Source organism: Mya arenaria, chromosome 7 (genome assembly GCF_026914265.1).
Source record: "Mya arenaria isolate MELC-2E11 chromosome 7, ASM2691426v1".
NCBI classification, from domain to species: domain Eukaryota; kingdom Metazoa; phylum Mollusca; class Bivalvia; order Myida; family Myidae; genus Mya; species Mya arenaria.
This window is the reverse complement of record NC_069128.1, coordinates 25,815,167-25,835,129: the sequence shown is the minus strand read 5'-3', so window position 1 is coordinate 25,835,129 and position 19,963 is coordinate 25,815,167. Positions and strand designations below refer to the sequence as shown.

Below are 19,963 nucleotides of genomic sequence, written 5' to 3'. Positions count from 1 at the left end.
ACTTAAGAACTAAAATTTACCGACTTTTTATCTCATTAGCGGTCATTATGCATGAAAGAAATAATACAGATAAAACTTAAAAAACTACCTAGGGTAACGCAGTTTAAATGTCCGTTACACACTTATGCCCTCTCCCTCAGAGCGTTAACACATCTCATTTTGTGGTGTTTTGCTTAAGCTTTACGAATATAACAACCTTCAACATTGCTCCTTGGGGGAGCATGGTCAATTGGCAGCTTAAGGTCCAATATTAACGACAATGTGAAGGTGCCATGCTTTCTTTTTAAAACTAAAATGAATTAGCAAGAAAAAGACTTTAAAGCTGCACTCTCACAGATGAAACGTTTTGACAACTTTTTTGAGTTTTTTTTTGGAATGAGCCAATTTTTGCGAAAATCCATGGAAACCTGTTAAATAAGACTGCTGACAAAAATTAGATCGCAGATTTTTATATTTCAGTTCAAAAATTGATCTTTTATGCATTTTACTTAAACCGTTAGTAACGGCTTAGGCCATACAACATTATTTCTCGAACGGAAATATAAAAATCTACGATCTGATTTTTTGTCAGCAATCTTATATTTTTGGTTTGCAGATATTTACGCAAAAAATTGCTCTTTCCAAGACAAAAAGTAAAAAAGTTGTAAAATTGGTAAATCTGTGAGAGTGCAGCTTTAAACAATGGGTTTAACTCTATGTAAAAGTTAACCCAATTGAACAATTAGATAGAATTCAAATAAGTTTAACTACTTTTCTTACTAGTATAAAAAATGACTACGACATAACTTGGCAAAATGTCTTGCGAAATCACAGAAGTAAGATAATTATAATAAAAATTGCAAACATAGATTTGACTATACCTCTTTCATAATATTTCCAGAAAATGTCTTGGAACTTCAGAAATGTAAAATAACTGTGCTAAATCAAAATGTATACTGAATAAATTGAGACAACATATGTATATCTCTTTGATTGTACTTGCATATCATGTCTTGAACGATCGAGATATCAATTAAGATCATTTCCTTTAAAACGACAGGTTGCAAGCAACTTGTGTATCACTCCACGTTACCGCTCACGTGAAGGGACGGCTTGCAGAATCACAACAGAAGGATTCTGTGAGTTTCAGTTAGTATTCGTGTAGATGCCGCATTTTTTTGATACTTTAAGTTTATAATTCAACGAGGCATTCGACTAACATTCAGTTGCAATGTTTACGTGCACTCTTTCGCAAAATCGGAGTTATAGGTTTTCTCTCATAGTATCGATAACTAAGCGGACTTGTCTATTGTATATCATTCGTGTCTTCTCTGCTGTGGTCGGATATTGGGCTAGGCATGATTGCCTGTTGTTTATTAACAAAATACCTTCTAAACTTCCATGTTTTTTAATAACACTCGTGTAACTATCCCTTTAGAATCTACACCACAAGTTACGGGGTTAGTAAATGACCCGACAGCACAGACAACTATTCAACTGTCACTCAGCAGATAATGATCTATATAACGTTATTAACCTGTGTGCACACTACAATAATAGAATACGTTATATCTTTATGAACTGTTGTAGCAGTGTCATATAGGGTTATGCTAGCAGTGAACGTCTTGGTGAGTTTATAATAGAGCACATGATTGATGTTTAATTTATAAAGCTTTAATTGGTTAAATTTGAATCCAAGCACCGATCGTATAGACGAATGGATTATTGCTAAATTGCGATGAGAAAAGATTTGCATGCACGTAGTATCTATCTTATAGAGTACCCTGGCTATATTGATTGAACCTAACGTACTGGAAGACGATTTGAAGTTTAAAAGAAGAGATAATCTAACTATTGGAAGGATAACAAAACGTCCTGGTTAATTAAGAAGAAACGTAAATTGAGAACACAAAACACACAGGGCATTATATATTGCACAGTAGGTTTCACGCGTATGAGTTAAGATTCATTTGTAACTTTATGGGTTAAAATTGCCTGTACAGTTCAGTGGCTTTCAAACGTTTCATTATTATTTATGGATATAGAGTGAAGTGGAAATAGATAAATCGGTTTAATATGCCACAGTGTGAAAAAGTGATTATATTTTTCTTCTGGATATGGGCTGCTATATTGGATATTAATTTTGCGAATGAGGGAATATGTACACTGGTTTTGGTAAGATATTTTGCTCACTTAACAGGAAGTTATGTTTAATCTTTTCAACTAAGTAAGTAATTGTTTGTATGGGAAAATAACAGCATGTATACGACTATGTAGTACAATGATAACAGTTTTGTGTTTTTAACATGAAAGACGTTGCTTTAATCAAATGTTCTATGCAACATAGTAAAACAATATAAACGTTATGTTTTTATTTATTTTAAATGGAATTTTATACATACTTGATATTCATTTAACATGCGATAATCTCCTGTTGCAACCCTTTTTCATTATATAAGCTTAGTGAAAGCATCACATTTACTATATGGAATTTTACCTATAAATACATTAAGCCGCATAATTTAAAGGGTTTTTTCTGCTCTACTTTCCCCTAAAAATAAATGCAACATAACCGAACATAACCGAGTCTATTAATAGTTCGATATTTTATATTGACTTTTTATCACAATTCTTTCAATACAAAGTTGTTTATATTCATAATATCCCAAAATTAACATGGCAATTAATATAAAGATATGACTAGACATAAAACGTGATTGCTCTGAGCCAAGATTGTGTCTTACATAAAACGAGCTGTGAACTTGTTAGGATTTAATCAAGACGGTGTTCACAGCTGTGGATCAATAGAGAAAATAAGACGGCATTTAAGAAATACGAGATATTGTTATTGAAATGACCCTTTTTATTTAATGATAAAAAACGTTGTACATTTGATAAAGTTATTATGTTGGTTGATTCGGACCAGCATTAATACCGAGTTGACCAGAAACATGAGATAGCGAAGATAAGAAAAAATGTATAGAGCGAAGGATGCATTATGTAATATAGTTACGTCCATTGGTAAAAATGAAAGACAAATTGAATAACTGAGTTACTGAGAAACTGGTGTCTATAATAGACCCACATTGGTGCACAGTATGTGGTGATTTTCGCGTTAAATTGCAAATAGAAAGAAATATAGCTCCAATATATTAAATATATAGCAGAAATACTAACATTTCCTGAATACATTTCATATATGTTTGTTTCAGAATGCAGATGGTGATTCTGAGCAGATAGAAATGAGGAGCAGGAACATTACTGGTAAGTGTTATAACAGCTATATCTAGTTCATTCTTGCCTAATATGAATTGATTTTCTTATTCTGCAGATGTCCCTGTCAAGTAGAAATTTTACAGGTATATTTTATAAAAAAATATGTTGTTTTATTCCTTTTTGCTTAATCTGAAATGAGTCCATGATTCTAAACAGATTGCCCTGAGATGTAATAAATATACAGGTAGTCACTTTTATGATAAATATGTTTCATTCAGTGTTGCTTTATCAGAAATTATTTTATGATTCGGAACAGGTTGCCATAATAACTTGTTATTTTACAGGTAGTTTGTTCAATTTTAAATTAAATATGTCTCAAATTATGTTTTGCTTAACCTTTGGGAAAGAATAACACAACTGACGTTATGAAGTATTGTTCATTTATTTTAGGGAGTGATCATTAATATATACCCATGCAATTTGGTGGAAAAACATCTCAACTTGAGATATTTTTGTTGGGAAGGTGTAATGAATTGTCCAAACACAGAGCTTCAGAATCCTGCTATCAAATTGCTTTCCGAATTTTCTCTATCACTTAAGTGTTGGTTAGTCTTTAAAGATGTTTAAAGCTGCACTCTCGCAGAGTAAAACGTTTGACAACTTTTTTTGTTTTGTTTTGGAACGAGACGTTTCCACATTTATGTTCAAAAATTGATAATTTATGCATTTTTCTTAAAGCGTTCGTAACGCTTTTAGCCCAAAAACATTAATTTTCGAACGATAATATGAAAATCGGCCGACTGATCTTTTGGCAGCAGTCTGAAATCACTGGTTGATAGATATTTATGCAAAAAATGGCCCATTTCAAGACAAAAAATATAAAATTTGTCACAATGGTTAATGTGTAAGAGTGCAGCTTTAACAATTTACCAATCATACTGATTTAGGGTATAGAGTAAGTTGTTTTCAAACCATGAAATGAAAAATTAGGAAATACACGAACCGTTTTGTTCATTGGCATTGAATATCTGATAAACATATACATAAATGTTGGTACATAGATAAATACACCAATAAACAGCAAGGAACATGCCAAATTAATAAATACAGACAAATGAAAGATACTTTAATTCAAATGTTTTTTAAACATTATACAGCAAGGTTTTGATTTCAGAACTAATCAATGTCAACATAAAAGACCCAATCAATTTTATTAATATCACAATTATGGAATGTCAGATTGACATAAGATTGCGTGATTACTTTACAATATCGGAGTAATCACATAATGGACCACTTCGAACAGGAGTTGATAGCTGGTATTCGGTTACGGAGTTTGTTATGTTACGGTCGTAAGGTTTTACAAAGAATAAGTTAGTATACAAAAAAGAAGATGACATAAAACAAATTAAGACAAACTACATTATTATTTGATACTGGGAAGAAGAGAAAAAAACCATGATAAACAGGCGAAACATGGACACTTATAAACGTTAACATGAATGGTGATTGACTTGTTATAGTATAGCATAATTCTTGTTTATAATGTACATACTGAGTAAGCATTCAAAGGGGAAAAGCGAAATTGTTCCAAGTGGCACTCAACACCCCTCGATTTGGTCTTGGTGGTATGGTACTTTGTTTTCCCCGGAGTTGCTAGAGCATATTGCGATTCTGACCATGCTTCATAAAACATGTCATGCGAGTTCCATACTATACTTAGATGTACAGAATAGCATTGTGTTTCATATTCTCCCATGAAGAATGTCATTATTATTGTTGACAGGTTTCTCAACACCGAGTTCGACAGTATCGTTATCCCGAGAACCATGTGTCAACAATTCCACCATACAACTGACCATCTTACCAGAAGATATTAAAGGTATGGCATTTAGACCATCTATATTTTCCCGGCATATGCATTAATATAATTGACAAGTGGCCATAATGTGGATTGCAGCTTGTGGATAGCATATTGCGATATTTTACAGTTGTCCCATGGGGAAAAAGGTTCAAAATACATACACGTGTTGTTATTTTTCATATAAAATCACATTATTGGTCAAACACTTTGATTGACACAGTTTGATTGTACAGTAAATGTTGGGCCAGTCAACATATATTTGAAATATATATGTGATAAAGGTAAATATTGCGATACGGGAATCTGTTTACAAAAATACAAGATCATGCAAATGGTGAAGAGAAGACAATTTTATCGTTCTTAAGAATTGCAAGTATTATCATTATTCAAAGCTGGACACATTCCACTTGAGTGTTTGTACTTTATCACACAAGTTTTCTAAACGTTTAGCACTACGTGCTTTTCAAGGGATCACTTCTATTCAGCATACACACAATTCCTTGATATATGCCGCTAGCTATCTACTTTGTCTGATACAATTACATACAACATGCTAATATGAAGCTTTATGTCAAAATAGATCAATTAATACGACAGGTGCTCCTAAGGTAATAATTAACCATGGGTTGGCAATCTGGCAATTTATACCTCAGAAATTCCGAAACAATGCATTCTTGTTGGCAACCGATGAAAGACATATTTCAAGATGTAAGTTTTCTGAAAATCAAGCATGCACTCACTAGTACTTCTAATCAAGTTCATTCTTCATAGCTTTATATGCATTCGTATCAAAGCTATATAAATATTTCTAGTGTAATAAAACACATAACAGTTCTTATATTAATTATAAGAGGCGGTAAGAGCCTATTTTAATACACTATCATACGTTCGATGGAAATTAAATATATATCTAAAAAAAGAGATACTACAATAGCAGATACAAGATGCATTATAGACAAAATCCTATTTACACTCAACTGAAAATTGAATTTCATGTTTTATATATACATATAACTAGTTAAATCGAAATAAGATATAAAAAAACACTAAAAAAAACACGAAAAACCCTAGTGTACAGTGTCTTGTTTGTGATCGACCAACCTATTCTTGTAAATCACTTTCTGGAAGACAGCTACATAATACCATGGGTTGTAACTTGATGCCAATACCAATCAGTGAAAATCGGAATAGCTATTAATTTGCAATTGTTATTTAGTACTATGCCTGTCATGTTTCCTCTGGGGGCATATATAGTGAGAGCAATTGATTATGGTCCATGCATGGATTCAAACCTGGACATTTCATTTTCACACAAATGTCAGTGTTTGAATTATACCAGCGTAGTCAATGATGTTACCCATTCAAACATGAAACAATTAATTTTGAATCCGTTGGAGATATTATGTTATATTGATGCATGTGTTCTGCTTCATGCCAACCAGTTTTAATAATTCTCATTAATTCCAGTCTACAGATCCATAGATGATGGTCTGTTTCGAGAAATTTGATCGTCTTCCGTCGAGAGATTTCATTTGATATGTTTTTCTTATTAATATAAAATTAATATCAAAACTGTTCTTACATTTGTTTTCTATATGACACTTAACAGATATAAGATTGCGAATTGAAGGATGGTCTGAATTCGATGTACCTGACAATGTTTATTACGATGGCCTGAATTCGGAGAGTATGAAATCAATGATTTTGACTATCCAAATATGTACATGTTAATGTCTTTATGTAAGTTATTGGCACTTTTGTCTAAGCAGTCAAAAGCTTGACTAACAGGAATGCTTAAACTTAAATCAAATATCATACATACATTCAAACCATATTTTAATCCATTCAACATTGTATTCGGGTGCGTTCAAACTAGGTAACGCCGAAAAGGCCGAACTTATGAATAGTCATTGGGGCAAAATTTCCTCTATAATTGCTTTTTTTTTAAATGGAAGAACATTAAAAAAAAATAATAAAACGCGTTAAACTAGGAACAGAGCATATCTGGCTTTTAAATCCAGAAAAATAAGACCTATAATTAAGGTAAAACCTAACCAATTTGATAAAAAGCCTATTATTATCTGCACACATTATGCATAATAAATTTCTCTTTTAAACCGCAAGTTATTCCAAGGTCTCACCGATAAAATTTGCAACCAGACTTATACCATTATAAAGAAGTTCTTATTACATCGTTAGGATTTGAGATACCACACACAGACCCGAAACATTTATAGTTAAACAGAGAGTGTGTGGCAAACGGTTAGATATGAGGGCTCCGATATACGAATTATTGGTTTAATTACTAGTTATAATCGAACTGTTTTGTATAATGTAGGTTAAATGGTTAGGTGTGCCGCTCCGTTATACAAAGAATTGGATAAATATGGGCGCTACGTTATAAAAGATAGATATGGGCGGTACGTTATGAAATATGGATATGTTATAAAAGATAGATATGGGCGCTACGTTATAAAATATAGATATGTTATAAAAGATAGATATGGGCGCTACGTTATAAAATATAGATATGTTATAAAAGATAGATATGGGCGCTACGTTATAAAATATAGATATGTTATAAAAGATAGATATGGGCGCTACGTTATAAAATATAGATATGTTATAAAAGATAGATATGGGCGCTACGTTATAAAATATAGATATATTATAAAAGATAGATATGGGCGCTACGTTATAAAAGATAGATATGGGCAATCCGTTGTAAAGAGTGATGGTTAAAAGATAAGATAAGAGCGCTCCGTTATATAGAGTGATAGTTAAAAGATAAGAGCGCTCCATTATATAGAATGTTGGTAAAAAGATAAGATATGAGCGCTCCGTTATATAGAGTGTTGTTGGTAAAAAGATAAGATATGAGCGCTCCGTTATATAGAGTGTTGTTGGTAAAAAGATAAAATATGAGCGCTACGTTATATAGAGTGTTGTTGGTTAAAAGATAAGATATGAGCGCTACGTTATATAGAGTGTTGTTGGTTAAAAGATATGATATGAGCGCTACGTTATATAGAGTGTTGTTGGTAAAAAGATATGATATGAGCGCTCCGTTATATAGAGTGTTGTTGGTTAAAAGATAAGATATGAGCGCTCCGTTATATAGAGTGTTGTTGGTAAACAGTTATGATATGAGCGCTACGTTATATAGAGTGTTGTTGGTAAAAAGATAAAATATGAGCGCTCCGTTATATAGAGTGTTGTTGGTAAAAAGATATGATATGAGCGCTACGTTATATAGAGTGTTGTTGGTAAAAAGATATGATATGAGCGCTCCGTTATATAGAGTGTTGTTGGTTAAAAGATAAGATATGAGCGCTACGTTATATAGAGTGTTGTTGGTTAAAAGATAAGATATGAGCGCTACGTTATATAGAGTGTTGTTGGTTAAAAGATAAGATATGAGCGCTCCGTTATAAAATATAGATATGTTATAAAAGATAGATATGGGCGCTACGTTATATAGAGTGTTGTTGGTAAAAAGATAAGATATGAGCGCTCCGTTATATAGAGTGTTGTTGGTAAAAAGATAAGATATGAGCGCTCCGTTATATAGAGTGTTGTTGGTAAAAAGATAAGATATGAGCGCTACGTTATATAGAGTGTTGTTGGTAAAAAGATAAGATATGAGCGCTCCGTTATATAGAGTGTTGTTGGTAAAAAGATAAGATATGAGCGCTCCGTTATACAGAGTGTTGTTGGTAAAAAGATAAGATATGAGCGCTCCGTTATACAGAGTGTTGTTGGTAAAAAGATGAAATATGAGCGCTCCGTTATATAGAGTGTTGTTGGTTAAAAGATAAGATATGAGCGCTCCGTTATATAGAGTGTTGTTGGTAAAAAGATAAGATATGAGCGCTCCGTTATATAGAGTGTTGTTGGTAAAAAGATAAGATATGAGCGCTCCGTTATACAGAGTGTTGTTGGTAAAAAGATATGATATGAGCGCTCCGTTATATAGAGTGTTGTTGGTAAAAAGATAAGATATGAGCGCTCCGTTATACAGAGTGTTGTTGGTAAAAAGATAAGATATGAGCGCTCCATTAATTAATAGTCATTTAAAAACAATACCAAGAAACCAACGAAAACGTATAAGTTTGACGGAAATCATATGAAATTGCCCTTCAACTCAATGCAAAACATTTTATGGAGAAAAAGCCTTATCTTAACCTCAAAGTATACTGTGTTGTAGACCTTTTTTATTTACCAAACAAGATGACGCGTTTATTACGATGGCTAGTGAGAATGTGTTCGAATAATCCCAAGGGTTCAATGACCAATGCTACAAAACCGCATTGATTCGATGCCTGGCAATCATACATCCCCCTTCCTGTGGTGTTGGTACAATGCTAACCTTAGAATATGTATGCTTGTTTATGGCTATCTCGCATGCTGCCTTCATGCCCGATATGTTGGAGACAATGTCCTGTACAACGTAGCTATGATTTGCAAATGAAAGTATACAAGTCTCTTCTTTCCAACGATTTAGACACTTATTTACCAGTATGAGCGAGAAAGCAGTTAGGATAGCCCCAGTTGTTATGAGGTAAGCGAATCAATGTTTTCTTGAAATCGTTTATCTTCACCATATGATATGCAGACAAGATCCAAATAAAAGGCAAATGTCAATTAGGCGAATGAATAAGGTCTGATTTATTGACAAACTACCAGTGGAGAGATACGTGGCTCTTCGTTTCTGTGAAATAATGAATATGCTTTTGTGCTGCTTCTCATTCAGATTTTAAGACCATCGCTTAATATATTGATAAGTTTTACACGAATATACACAAAGGTCGCCTTTCAACTTGTAAATTAAGACCAACTATTGATTGATGTTTTCGATCGCTCCACGTTTCTGCCCGAAGTCCGTGGAACAAAAAATAATATAGGCGTGGTCTTAGTCTCTTATGTAAATTTTATATGTCCAGTTGATCGGCCTTTCCGGGAAATCGTTATTCTCCCACCCCATATAAGTTGATTCATTTTTTGGCCATGCTGGAAATCATTATCTATCTCATTAGTAATGATAAAAGAGGACTCGTGTGGAACTTCTTTTTCTCGTTAGGCACAAAAGAGTTTCAACGCAAAAATACATTTTTACTTCATGATGTTTAACTTTGGCTAGAGAATGTGGTCACTTTTGTAAAAATAAAGGTTCATCCAAACCCTCGCGCAGAGTGTTCTGCGGAAACTCTGTAAACCTCGTTACCGCAAAAAAAGCTACGCTCGGGTTGGGATTAATCTTTCTTCCACCTCAGATAAGTAGATCCAAATATTTAACCATGCTACAAATTCTTATCTTGCCCACCGTCAAAGATGAAACAAGTACCCGTATGGAACTCTTTTTTAATGGTCATCACATTGTAATTACCTCCCTTGTTGAAGACTGTCGTCTGTAGCATCATAGAAACCTTGTCAATATTTAGAATGCTAATTAATTATTTCTTGCTTTAAATGTCTCCATAAAAAGTTTTCACGCACCTTTCAAGAAATAATGCTTCACTCTCCTCAGAACTATTTAAAGACCGATTTGATTATTAACATGATCTGAATCACTGCGAGCATGTCCATGACAAACACGGATTATCACATATCCATAAGCATTTATTTTCACTACGCACCAAAGAGTTCCAGCAAAAAAAATCATTTTTGCTTAATTTTGTTTATCTGAGGTGGGGAAAAAAGCATCTACCGTAGCCGCTCGTGTAAGATTCCAACCCTCGCGCAGTGTTCTGCGGAAACTCGGTAAACCTCGTCTCCGCTACAAAATTACGCTCGAGTTGGGATGAGCGGCCGTGAAATATACTTATAATCTGACATTCCTTTAACTCATATTTTAAACCATTCATCATCGTATTATGCTGCGTTCGAACTAGTTAAAGCTGAAATGGCCGTTCTTACACTTCATGACTTGAGGTGAATATGGGGAAACATTTACTTTTAAATTGCTTTAAACAAGTGTTGCTTTCCAAATCAGAAACATGTATTACAAACAAATTTTAATGTAAAGAAAAAAGGGAGGCGTATCGATTCCGCCAAACGGAATCTTTAAAGTAGTGATTGACTGAAGTAGTAAAAATATTAATCTGATTATTGATTATCTGTCATTAAACCTTTAGAGAAGTTGTCAGATTGAACTAAATTAAGGACTTCATATTCATAATTTGGTTTCTCTAAAGGAAAGGTAAGATTATCTTTTCTTAATATTTAAAAAATCAATCGGAAGTAATCGATAAAGTATTACAGTTTCTTTGTGACAATACGGAAATTTGAAACTAGGAAAACACATTCAATCGCCTTTAATCCACTCTAGTACAAACACTTTGAATAGTTGAATAGCTTCGAGTTATTTGCAAATATCTTAAACGATGTTATTTTTTGTAAAAGAAATATAAGTTTATATTAAAAGAATATAAATATCTGTAAATATACAATTGCCGTTTACCATGTTCACAGATTCCTGGTCGATTTATTTAGATCAATTAAGCGGTTATAGATTAATTGCTAGAAGTTCATCTTAATCTGCCCTTTTCTTCTATTGACTCAAATAAAAATGTTGAACTAGGGTCTGAATCGGTCCGGTATTGTCCGAGAACGGCGTCAATTCATGCCTACGGTTTCGACATGTAAAAAAGGAGTATTTTTACGATCGTGTTCGTGGTTCGTCTAGAAACACATATATATGATCCCTTATGGAATAAGAAGGAGCATGAACTCATATTCAACGATGAAACAGTCATCTAAGAAAAAAACATAATGTCACCCCCGACCCTATTAAAAAATATTGAAAATCTAGCAATTATTTTATTATGGCCTTACATGAGATTAAGGAGAGCAGTCAATTGCGTTAACTTTAAACGGCGATCTCGGGCGCTAGCTAAATACATTTGTATTGAGCTAGTGCAACATGTATTGTAAATATAATATGGCATGCAATAAACAGTCTGTTTGCAGATCATGATTTTTCAGCCTAGCCAGATATTTAAAAAAGATATAAAAAATGACCTCAAATTTGGCTGGATTCTAACCGCTTTTGATAAAAAAAATCTTATTATTATTAATTATATTGATTATAAATTATATGAAAGATACTTTATAGTTATGTAACGTCCTCCTTCATACGGAAGCAGACTTTTAGGACATTGAAAGTGTGGTTTCCTAGATTTAACGACTGTGACCTTCGTAAAACGTTTATCTGTCGGTGACATCTAATTTATTTTATGCAGACATGACGCATCATCAATATCTCATTTAAACCGCTAGTCTTTTCAAGGTCTTGGCGATCAAATTTGCAAATAACCTAATGGTATTCTAACGGACTTTTAATGGCATCGTTATACTTTAAGATAGCACGCAGAAAGTTGACAACTATAATTAAAGTTGTACATCGTTATATACAGTGTTGGATAAATGGTTAGATGTGAGTGCTTTGTTATACACTGTGTAAGACAAACGCTTAGATGTAAGCGCCCTGTTATATAGAGTGTTGGGCAAGTACTTAGATGTAAGCACCCTGTTATAAAGAGCGTTGGACAAGTACTTAGATGTAAGCGCCCCGTTATATAGAGGGTTGGACAAGTACTTAGATGTAAGCGCCCCGTTATAAATAGCGTTGGAAAAGTACTTAGATGTAAGCGCCCCGTTATAAAGAGCGTTACATATGTGCTTAGCTGTAAGCGCCCCGTTATAAAGAGCGTTACATATGTACTTAGATGTAAGCGCCCCGTTATATAGAGCGTTGGACAAGTACTTAGATGTAAGCGCCCCGTTATAAAGCATGTTGGACAAGTACTTAGATGTAAGCACCCCGTTATAAATAGCGTTGGACAAGTACTTAGATGTAAGGGCCCCATTATAAAGAGTGTTGGACAAGTACTAAGATGTAAGCGCCCCATTATAAAGAGTGTTGGACAAGTACTTAGATGTAAGCGCCCTGTTATAAAGAGAGTTGGACAAGTACTTAGATGTAAGCACCCTGTTATAAAGAGCGTTGGACAAGTGCTTAGATGTAAGCGCCCCGTTATAAATAGCGTTGGGCAAGTACTTAGATGTAAGCGCCCCATTATAAAGAGTGTTGGACAAGTACTTAGATGTAAGCGCCCTGTTATAAAGAGCGTTGGACAAGTGCTTAGATGAAAGCGCCCTGTTATAAAGAGCGTTGGACAAGTGCTTAGCTGAAAGCGCCCTGTTATAAAGAGCGTTAAACAAGTGCTTAGATGAAAGCGCCCTGTTATAAAGAGTGTTGGACAAGTACTTAGATGTAAGCGCCCCATTATAAAGAGCGTTGGACAAGTGCTTAGATGTAAGCGCCCTGTTATAAAGAGCGTTGGACAAGTGCTTAGATGAAAGCGCCCTGTTATAAAGAGCGTTGGACAAGTGCTTAGATGTAAGCGCCCCGTTATAAATAGCGTTGGACAAGTACTTAGATGTAAGCGCCCCATTATAAAGAGTGTTGGACAAGTACTAAGATGTAAGCGCCCCATTATAAAGAGTGTTGGACAAGTACTTAGATGTAAGCGCCCCATTATAAAGAGCGTTGGACAAGTGCTTAGATGTAAGCGCCCCGTTATAAAGAGCGTTGGACAAGTACTTAGATGTAAGCGCCCCGTTATAAAGAGCGTTGGACAAGTGCTTAGATGTAAGCGCCCTGTTATAAAGAGAGTTGGACAAGTACTTAGATGTAAGCGCCCTGTTATAAAGAGCGTTGGACAAGTGCTTAGATGTAAGCGCCCCGTTATAAATAGCGTTGGACAAGTACTTAGATGTAAGCGCCCCATTATAAAGAGTGTTGGACAAGTACTTAGATGTAAGCGCCCTGTTATAAAGAGCGTTGGACAAGTGCTTAGATGAAAGCGCCCTGTTATAAAGAGCGTTGGACAAGTGCTTAGATGTAAGCGCCCTGTTATAAAGAGTGTTGGACAAGTACTAAGATGTAAGCGCCCCATTATAAAGAGCGTTGGACAAGTGCTTAGATGTAAGCGCCCTGTTATAAAGAGCGTTGGACAAGTGCTTAGATGAAAGCGCCCTGTTATATAGAGCGTTGGACAAGTGCTTAGATGTAAGCGCCCCGTTATAAATATCGTTGGACAAGTACTTAGATGTAAGCGCCCCATTATAAAGAGTGTTGAACAAGTACTAAGATGTAAGCGCCCCATTATAAAGAGTGTTGGACAAGTACTTAGATGTAAGCGCCCCATTATAAAGAGCGTTGGACAAGTGCTTAGATGTGTGGGACAAGTACTTAGATGTAAGCGCCCTGTTATAAAGAGAGTTGGACAAGTGCTTATATGTAAGCGCCCCGTTATAAAGAGCATTGGACAAGTGCTTAAATGTAAGCGCCCTGTTATAAAGAGCGTTGGACAAGTACTTAGATGTAAGAGCTTAGATGTAAGCGTCCCGTTATAAAGAGCGTTGGTTGGACAAGTGCTTAGATGTAAGCGCCTCGTTGTAAAGAGCGTTGGACAAGTGCTTAGATGTAAGCGCCTCATTATAAAGATCGTTGTACAAGTACTTAGATGTAAGCGCCCTGTTATAAAGAGCGTTGGACAAGTACTTAGATGTAAGCGCCCCGTTATAAAGAGCGTTGGACAAGTACTTAGATGTAAGCGCCCCGTTATAAAGAGCGTTGGAAAAGTACTTAGATGTAAGCGCCCCGTTATAAAGAGCGTTGGACAAGTACTTAGATGTAAGCGCCCCGTTATAAAGAGCGTTGGACAAGTACTTAGATGTAAGCGCCCCGTTATAAAAAAACGTTGGATAAGTACTTAGATGTAAGCACCCCGTTATAAAGAGCGTTGGACAAGTACTTAGATGTAAGCGCCCCGTTATAAAAAAACGTTGGATAAGTACTTAGATGTAAGCACCCCGTTATAAAGAGCGTTGGACAAGTACTTAGATGTAAGCGCCCTATTATAAAGAGCGTTGGAGATGTGCTTAGATGTAAGCGCCCCGTTATAAAAGAGCGTTGGACAAGTGCTTAGATGTAAGCGCCCCGTTATAAAAAACGTTGGACAAGTGCTTAGATGTAAGCGCCCCGTTATAAAAAGCGTTGGACAAGTGCTTAGATGTAAGCCCCCCGTTATAAAGAGCGTTGGACAAGTACTTAGATGTAAGCACCCCGTTATAAAGAGCGTTAGACAAGTACTTAGATGTAAGCACCCCGTTATAAAGAGCGTTGGACAAGTGCTTAGAGGTAAGCACCCCGTTATATAGAGCGTTGCACATGTGCTTATATATAAGCTCCCCGTCATATAGATTGTTGGACATGTGCTTAGATGTAAGCGCCCCGTTATAAAGAGCGTTGTACAAGTACTTAGATGTAAGCGCCCCGTTACATAGAGTGTTGGACAAGTGCTTAGATATAAGCGCCCCGTTATAAAGCGTGTTGGACAAGTACTTAGATGCTTAGATATAAGTGCTCCGTTTTATAGAGTGTTGGAAAAACGCTTATATGTAAGCGCCCCGTCATATAAATTGTTGCACATGTGCTTATATATAAGCGCCCCGTTATATAGAGTGTTGGACAAGTGCTTATATATAATCGCCCCGTCATATAGATTGTTGGACATGTGCTTAGATATAAGCGCCCCGTTATATAGAGTGTTGGACAAGTGCTTAGATGTAAGCGCCCCGTTATATAGATTGTTGGACAAGTACTTAGATGTGCTTCCCCGTTATATAGATTGTTGGACAAGTACTTAGATGTAAGCGCCCCGTTATATAGATTGTTGGACATGTGCTTAGATATAAGCGCCCTGTTATATAGATCGTTGGACAAGTACTTAGATATAAGCACCCCGTCATATAGATTGTTGGACATGTGCTTAGATATAAGCGCCCCGTTATATAGAGCGTTGGACAAGTACTTAGATATAAGCGCCCCGATATAAAGAGTGTTGGACATGTGCTTAGATATAAGCGCCCCGTTATATAGATTGTTGGACATGTGCTTAGATGTAAGCGCCCCGTTATATTGAGTGTTGGACAAATGCTTAGATATAAGCGCTCCGTTATACAGACGGTTGGACAAACATGTAGATCTATATAAGCGCTCTGTTATATGAGTAATACAGACTTTTGAACAAACACTTAGATATAAACGATAAATGGTTTGATATCGACTCTCCGTTTTATAATATTTAATAACTTGTCAGAAACGAGCGCTGCGTTATATAGATTGCTGAACTGGTGTTTAGATATCAATGCTCCGTTATAAAGATAGTTGGTTTAACGGTAAAATATCAACGCTCCGTGATATAGATAGTTGGTTTTATGGTTAGGTATCAACGCCCCGTTATATAGATAGTAGGTTTAGTGGTTAGATATCAACGCTCCGTTATATAGATAGTTGGTTAAGTGGTTAGATATCAACGCCCCGTTATATAGATAGTTGGTTTAATTGTTAGATATCAACGCTCCGTTATATAGATAGTAGGTTTAATTGTTAGATATCAACGCTCCGTTATATAGATAGTTGGTTTAATGGTTAGATATCAACGCTCCGTTATACAGATAGTTGTTTTGATAATTAAATATCAACCATCCGTTAAATAGATCGTTGGTTTAATGGTTAGATATCAACGCTCCGTTATATAGATAGTTGTTTTTATAATTAGAAATTAACCATCTGTTATATAGATACTTGGTTTAATGGTTAGATATCAACGCTCCGTTATATAGACAGTTAGTTTAATGGTTTGATATCAACGCTCCGTTATATAGATAGTAGATTAAATGGTTTGATATCAGCGCTCCGTTATATAGACAGTAGGTTTAATGGTTCGATATCAACGCTCCGTTATAAAGATAGTTGGTTTAATGGTTAGATATCAACGCTCCGTTATATAGATAGTTGGTTAAATGGTTCGATATCAACGCTCCGTTATATAGATAGTTGGTTTAATAGTTAGGTATCAACGCTCCGTTATATGGATAGTTGGTTTAATGGTTAGATATCAACGCTCCGTTATATAGATACTTGGTTTAATGGTTAGATATCAACGCTCCGTTATAAAGACAGTTGGTTAAATGGTTCGATATCAACGCTCCGTTATATAGATAGTTGGTTTGATGGTTAGATATCAACGCTCCGTTATATAGATAGTTGGTTTGATGGTTAGATATCAACGCTCCCTTATATAGATAGTTGGTAAAATGGTTCGATATCAACGCTCCGTTATATAGATAGTTGGTTTAATGGTTAGATATCAACACTCAGTTATATATATATTGCTTTATAAATAATAATATATGAGTGCTTCGTTATAGAAATTGCTGGATAAATTGCTAGATATAAGCGCTTCGGTATATAGATTGTGTGAGAAATATTCATACATAAGCGCTTCGTTATATAAGGTGTAAGATAAATGCTTAGATATAAGAGCTCCGTTTAATATGTTAAGATATGAGCGAAGCAATGTTCATATATCCTAGTCATCAGTTAGTGTTATGAAATTCGCTAATTGTATTAGAAATTCACCAATTTACATACTAGTATTACCTATTCTTAGGTAATGACAGGCACTCATTGGTTACAGTTTGGGGCTAGCTACTCAAAATAATGATTGAATGCGATTTTCATTGTGTTTGGAAAGAATTTTTAAGAAACTAATATCAGGCCTGTCGCACCTGCAGCCTCTCAATTTGTTAGCGTTTTCATTTATCGTGGTTGCCACAATATAACAGAAGATAAAAGATAATAGAAGTTCTGACTAGTGGTGCACTCTCATTTACAAGAATGTGTGCAGTGATTAAAAAGAACGTTTTATCACCATTTAATTGTTCTTTGGCGGAATGTGTATAAGACTCATGTATCATCTAATTTATTTTAATGTTGTTTTGCTGAGGAGAAGTACAACTGCCAAAGAGAAAAGAATAAGAATAACAATACGCAGTTTACATTTGCGCATAAGTACATTTTCAGCCTGTACTTTTACGCTATACATACGTTTTGATTTTTTGTGTGCATGTTTTTCTGTTATTGAATACAGAATCATTAACATCGTTAGACAAAGTGATTGGCATCTATGTGGAGTTGACCGTCCGACCAGACATTGTGATTGGCATCTATGTGGAGTTGACCGTCCGACCAGACATTGTGATTGGCATCTATATGTGGAGTTGACCGTCCGACCAGACATTGTGATTGGTATCTGTGTGGAGTTGACCGTCCGATCAGACATTGTGATTGGCATCTATGTGGAGTTGACCGTCCGACCAGACATTGTGGTTGGCATCTATGTGGAGTTGACCGTCCGACCAGACATTGTGATTGGCATCTATGTGGAGTTGACCGTCCGACCAGACATTGTGATTGGCATCTATGTGGAGTTGACCGTCCGACCAGACATTGTGGTTGGCATCTATGTGGAGCTGACCGTCCGACCAGACATTGTGATTGGCATCTATGTGGAGTTGACCGCCCGACCAGACATTGTGATTGGCATCTATGTGGAGTTGACCGTCCGACCAGACATTGTGATTGACATTGTTTGGAGTTGACCGTCCGACCAGACATTGTGGTTGGCATCTATGTGGAGTTGACTATATAAACGGACATTGTGATTGCCATCGATAGGGCGTTGACCATACATTGTGATTACTTACTTTGGTAATTTCTTGTTATTGGCAGTTGTGTAGCTTTGACCGTATAGCACCTTCACTTACAATAAGCAGTCTAAATTAAATCGAGACTAGTTAGTTATATTATGTCTGAAATTCGAAGAATTCCTCGACCAAAAACGACCTTCAAGGAAATGCCAGGCAGCGATAGTACGACTGCACTATAAAATAAGCAACATTGCCTTGACATTCGATTTTTTTTATATTTAAAATCAATTGAGTATAAACGAATTACATGTAATTACAATTTTAAATTCATAAGCACACAAAAAAGTTTTTAAACGATAAAAATAAGTTAAAAGTGTTCATTTAATGGATAAAATGTTTGGTATCTTATTTGTGGGTTTCTCGCACTGCTGCCTTCATGTCCGTTTTGTCGGAGACACTGTCCTGAACAACGTAGCTATGATTCACAAATGACCGAATGTATATCTCTTCTTCCTCACAATTTAGAATCTTATTTTCCAGTATTAGGAAGGAAACAATAAGTATAGCCCCAGTTTTTTTATGAGTTCGACAACGGATCAATGTTTTCTTGAAATCGTTTATCCTCACCGTATTATGTGCAGACAAGATCTGAAATAAAGGCAAATGTCAATTAGGAGAATGAATAAGGTCTGATTAATTGACAAGCTATTATTGGAGATATAAATACGTCGCATTTCGTTTCTGTAAAGTAATGAGTAGGATAATATGCTGGTTCTACTTCAGACATTAAGACCATCGCTAAATATATTGATAAACTTTATACGAATAACCACATACGTAGCCCTTCATTCTTCGGAAAAACAAGCTATTGTTGCATAAACAGCATAAAAGAAATTATCAACGAGAAATAGTTTTGTTCATCTAAAGTCATGAATATATTTTATATAAAACCACAAACACAATTCTCGAATTAGACAATATGTAAATATCAATGTCAATTATTTCCAGACTCCCTTAAAGTCAAAGGACTTTATCTCTAGTTTTATGTGTTTGTCTTATAGACGTGTACAAACAATAGAAAAATATGCCATTAAACCTGTTGAGCATTTTGACCATGCATTTGTCTCCCATGTTTAGTAGAATGCAGACCACACTTAATGTGTCCATACCTCTATCAGAACACATCACACAGGTACAAACGTACATCAACGGCGCTTTATAAATTGCAGTATCATACATGGCTGACTTATACAAGTTTCGATTATGGAAGCAACATGGACAGCCATTGTCTTTAATCTGCAAATTGCATTCTGGCGTATTTTTTACCTTTTTCTCATGTTA

General features: G+C 35.3%; 1 protein-coding gene across 3 annotated transcripts in view; it reads left to right on the top strand.

Annotated features, from left to right (window-relative positions):
- The first annotated feature begins 1,388 nt into the window (after positions 1-1,388).
- LOC128239965 (uncharacterized) overlaps positions 1,389-19,963 on the top strand; it is a 67,237-nt gene continuing 48,662 nt past the window's right edge. For 2 of the 3 annotated variants that reach the window (XM_052956432.1, XM_052956431.1), the window contains exons 1-3: positions 1,393-2,154; positions 3,192-3,243; positions 4,982-5,077. In XM_052956432.1, the coding sequence (XP_052812392.1) occupies positions 2,056-2,154; positions 3,192-3,243; positions 4,982-5,077 (247 nt within the window). In that variant the 5' untranslated portion in view covers positions 1,393-2,055. Of the gene's footprint in view, positions 2,155-3,191; positions 3,244-4,981; positions 5,078-19,963 lie in introns of all 3 variants that reach the window. The other variant, XM_052956433.1, reaches the window with a different exon arrangement.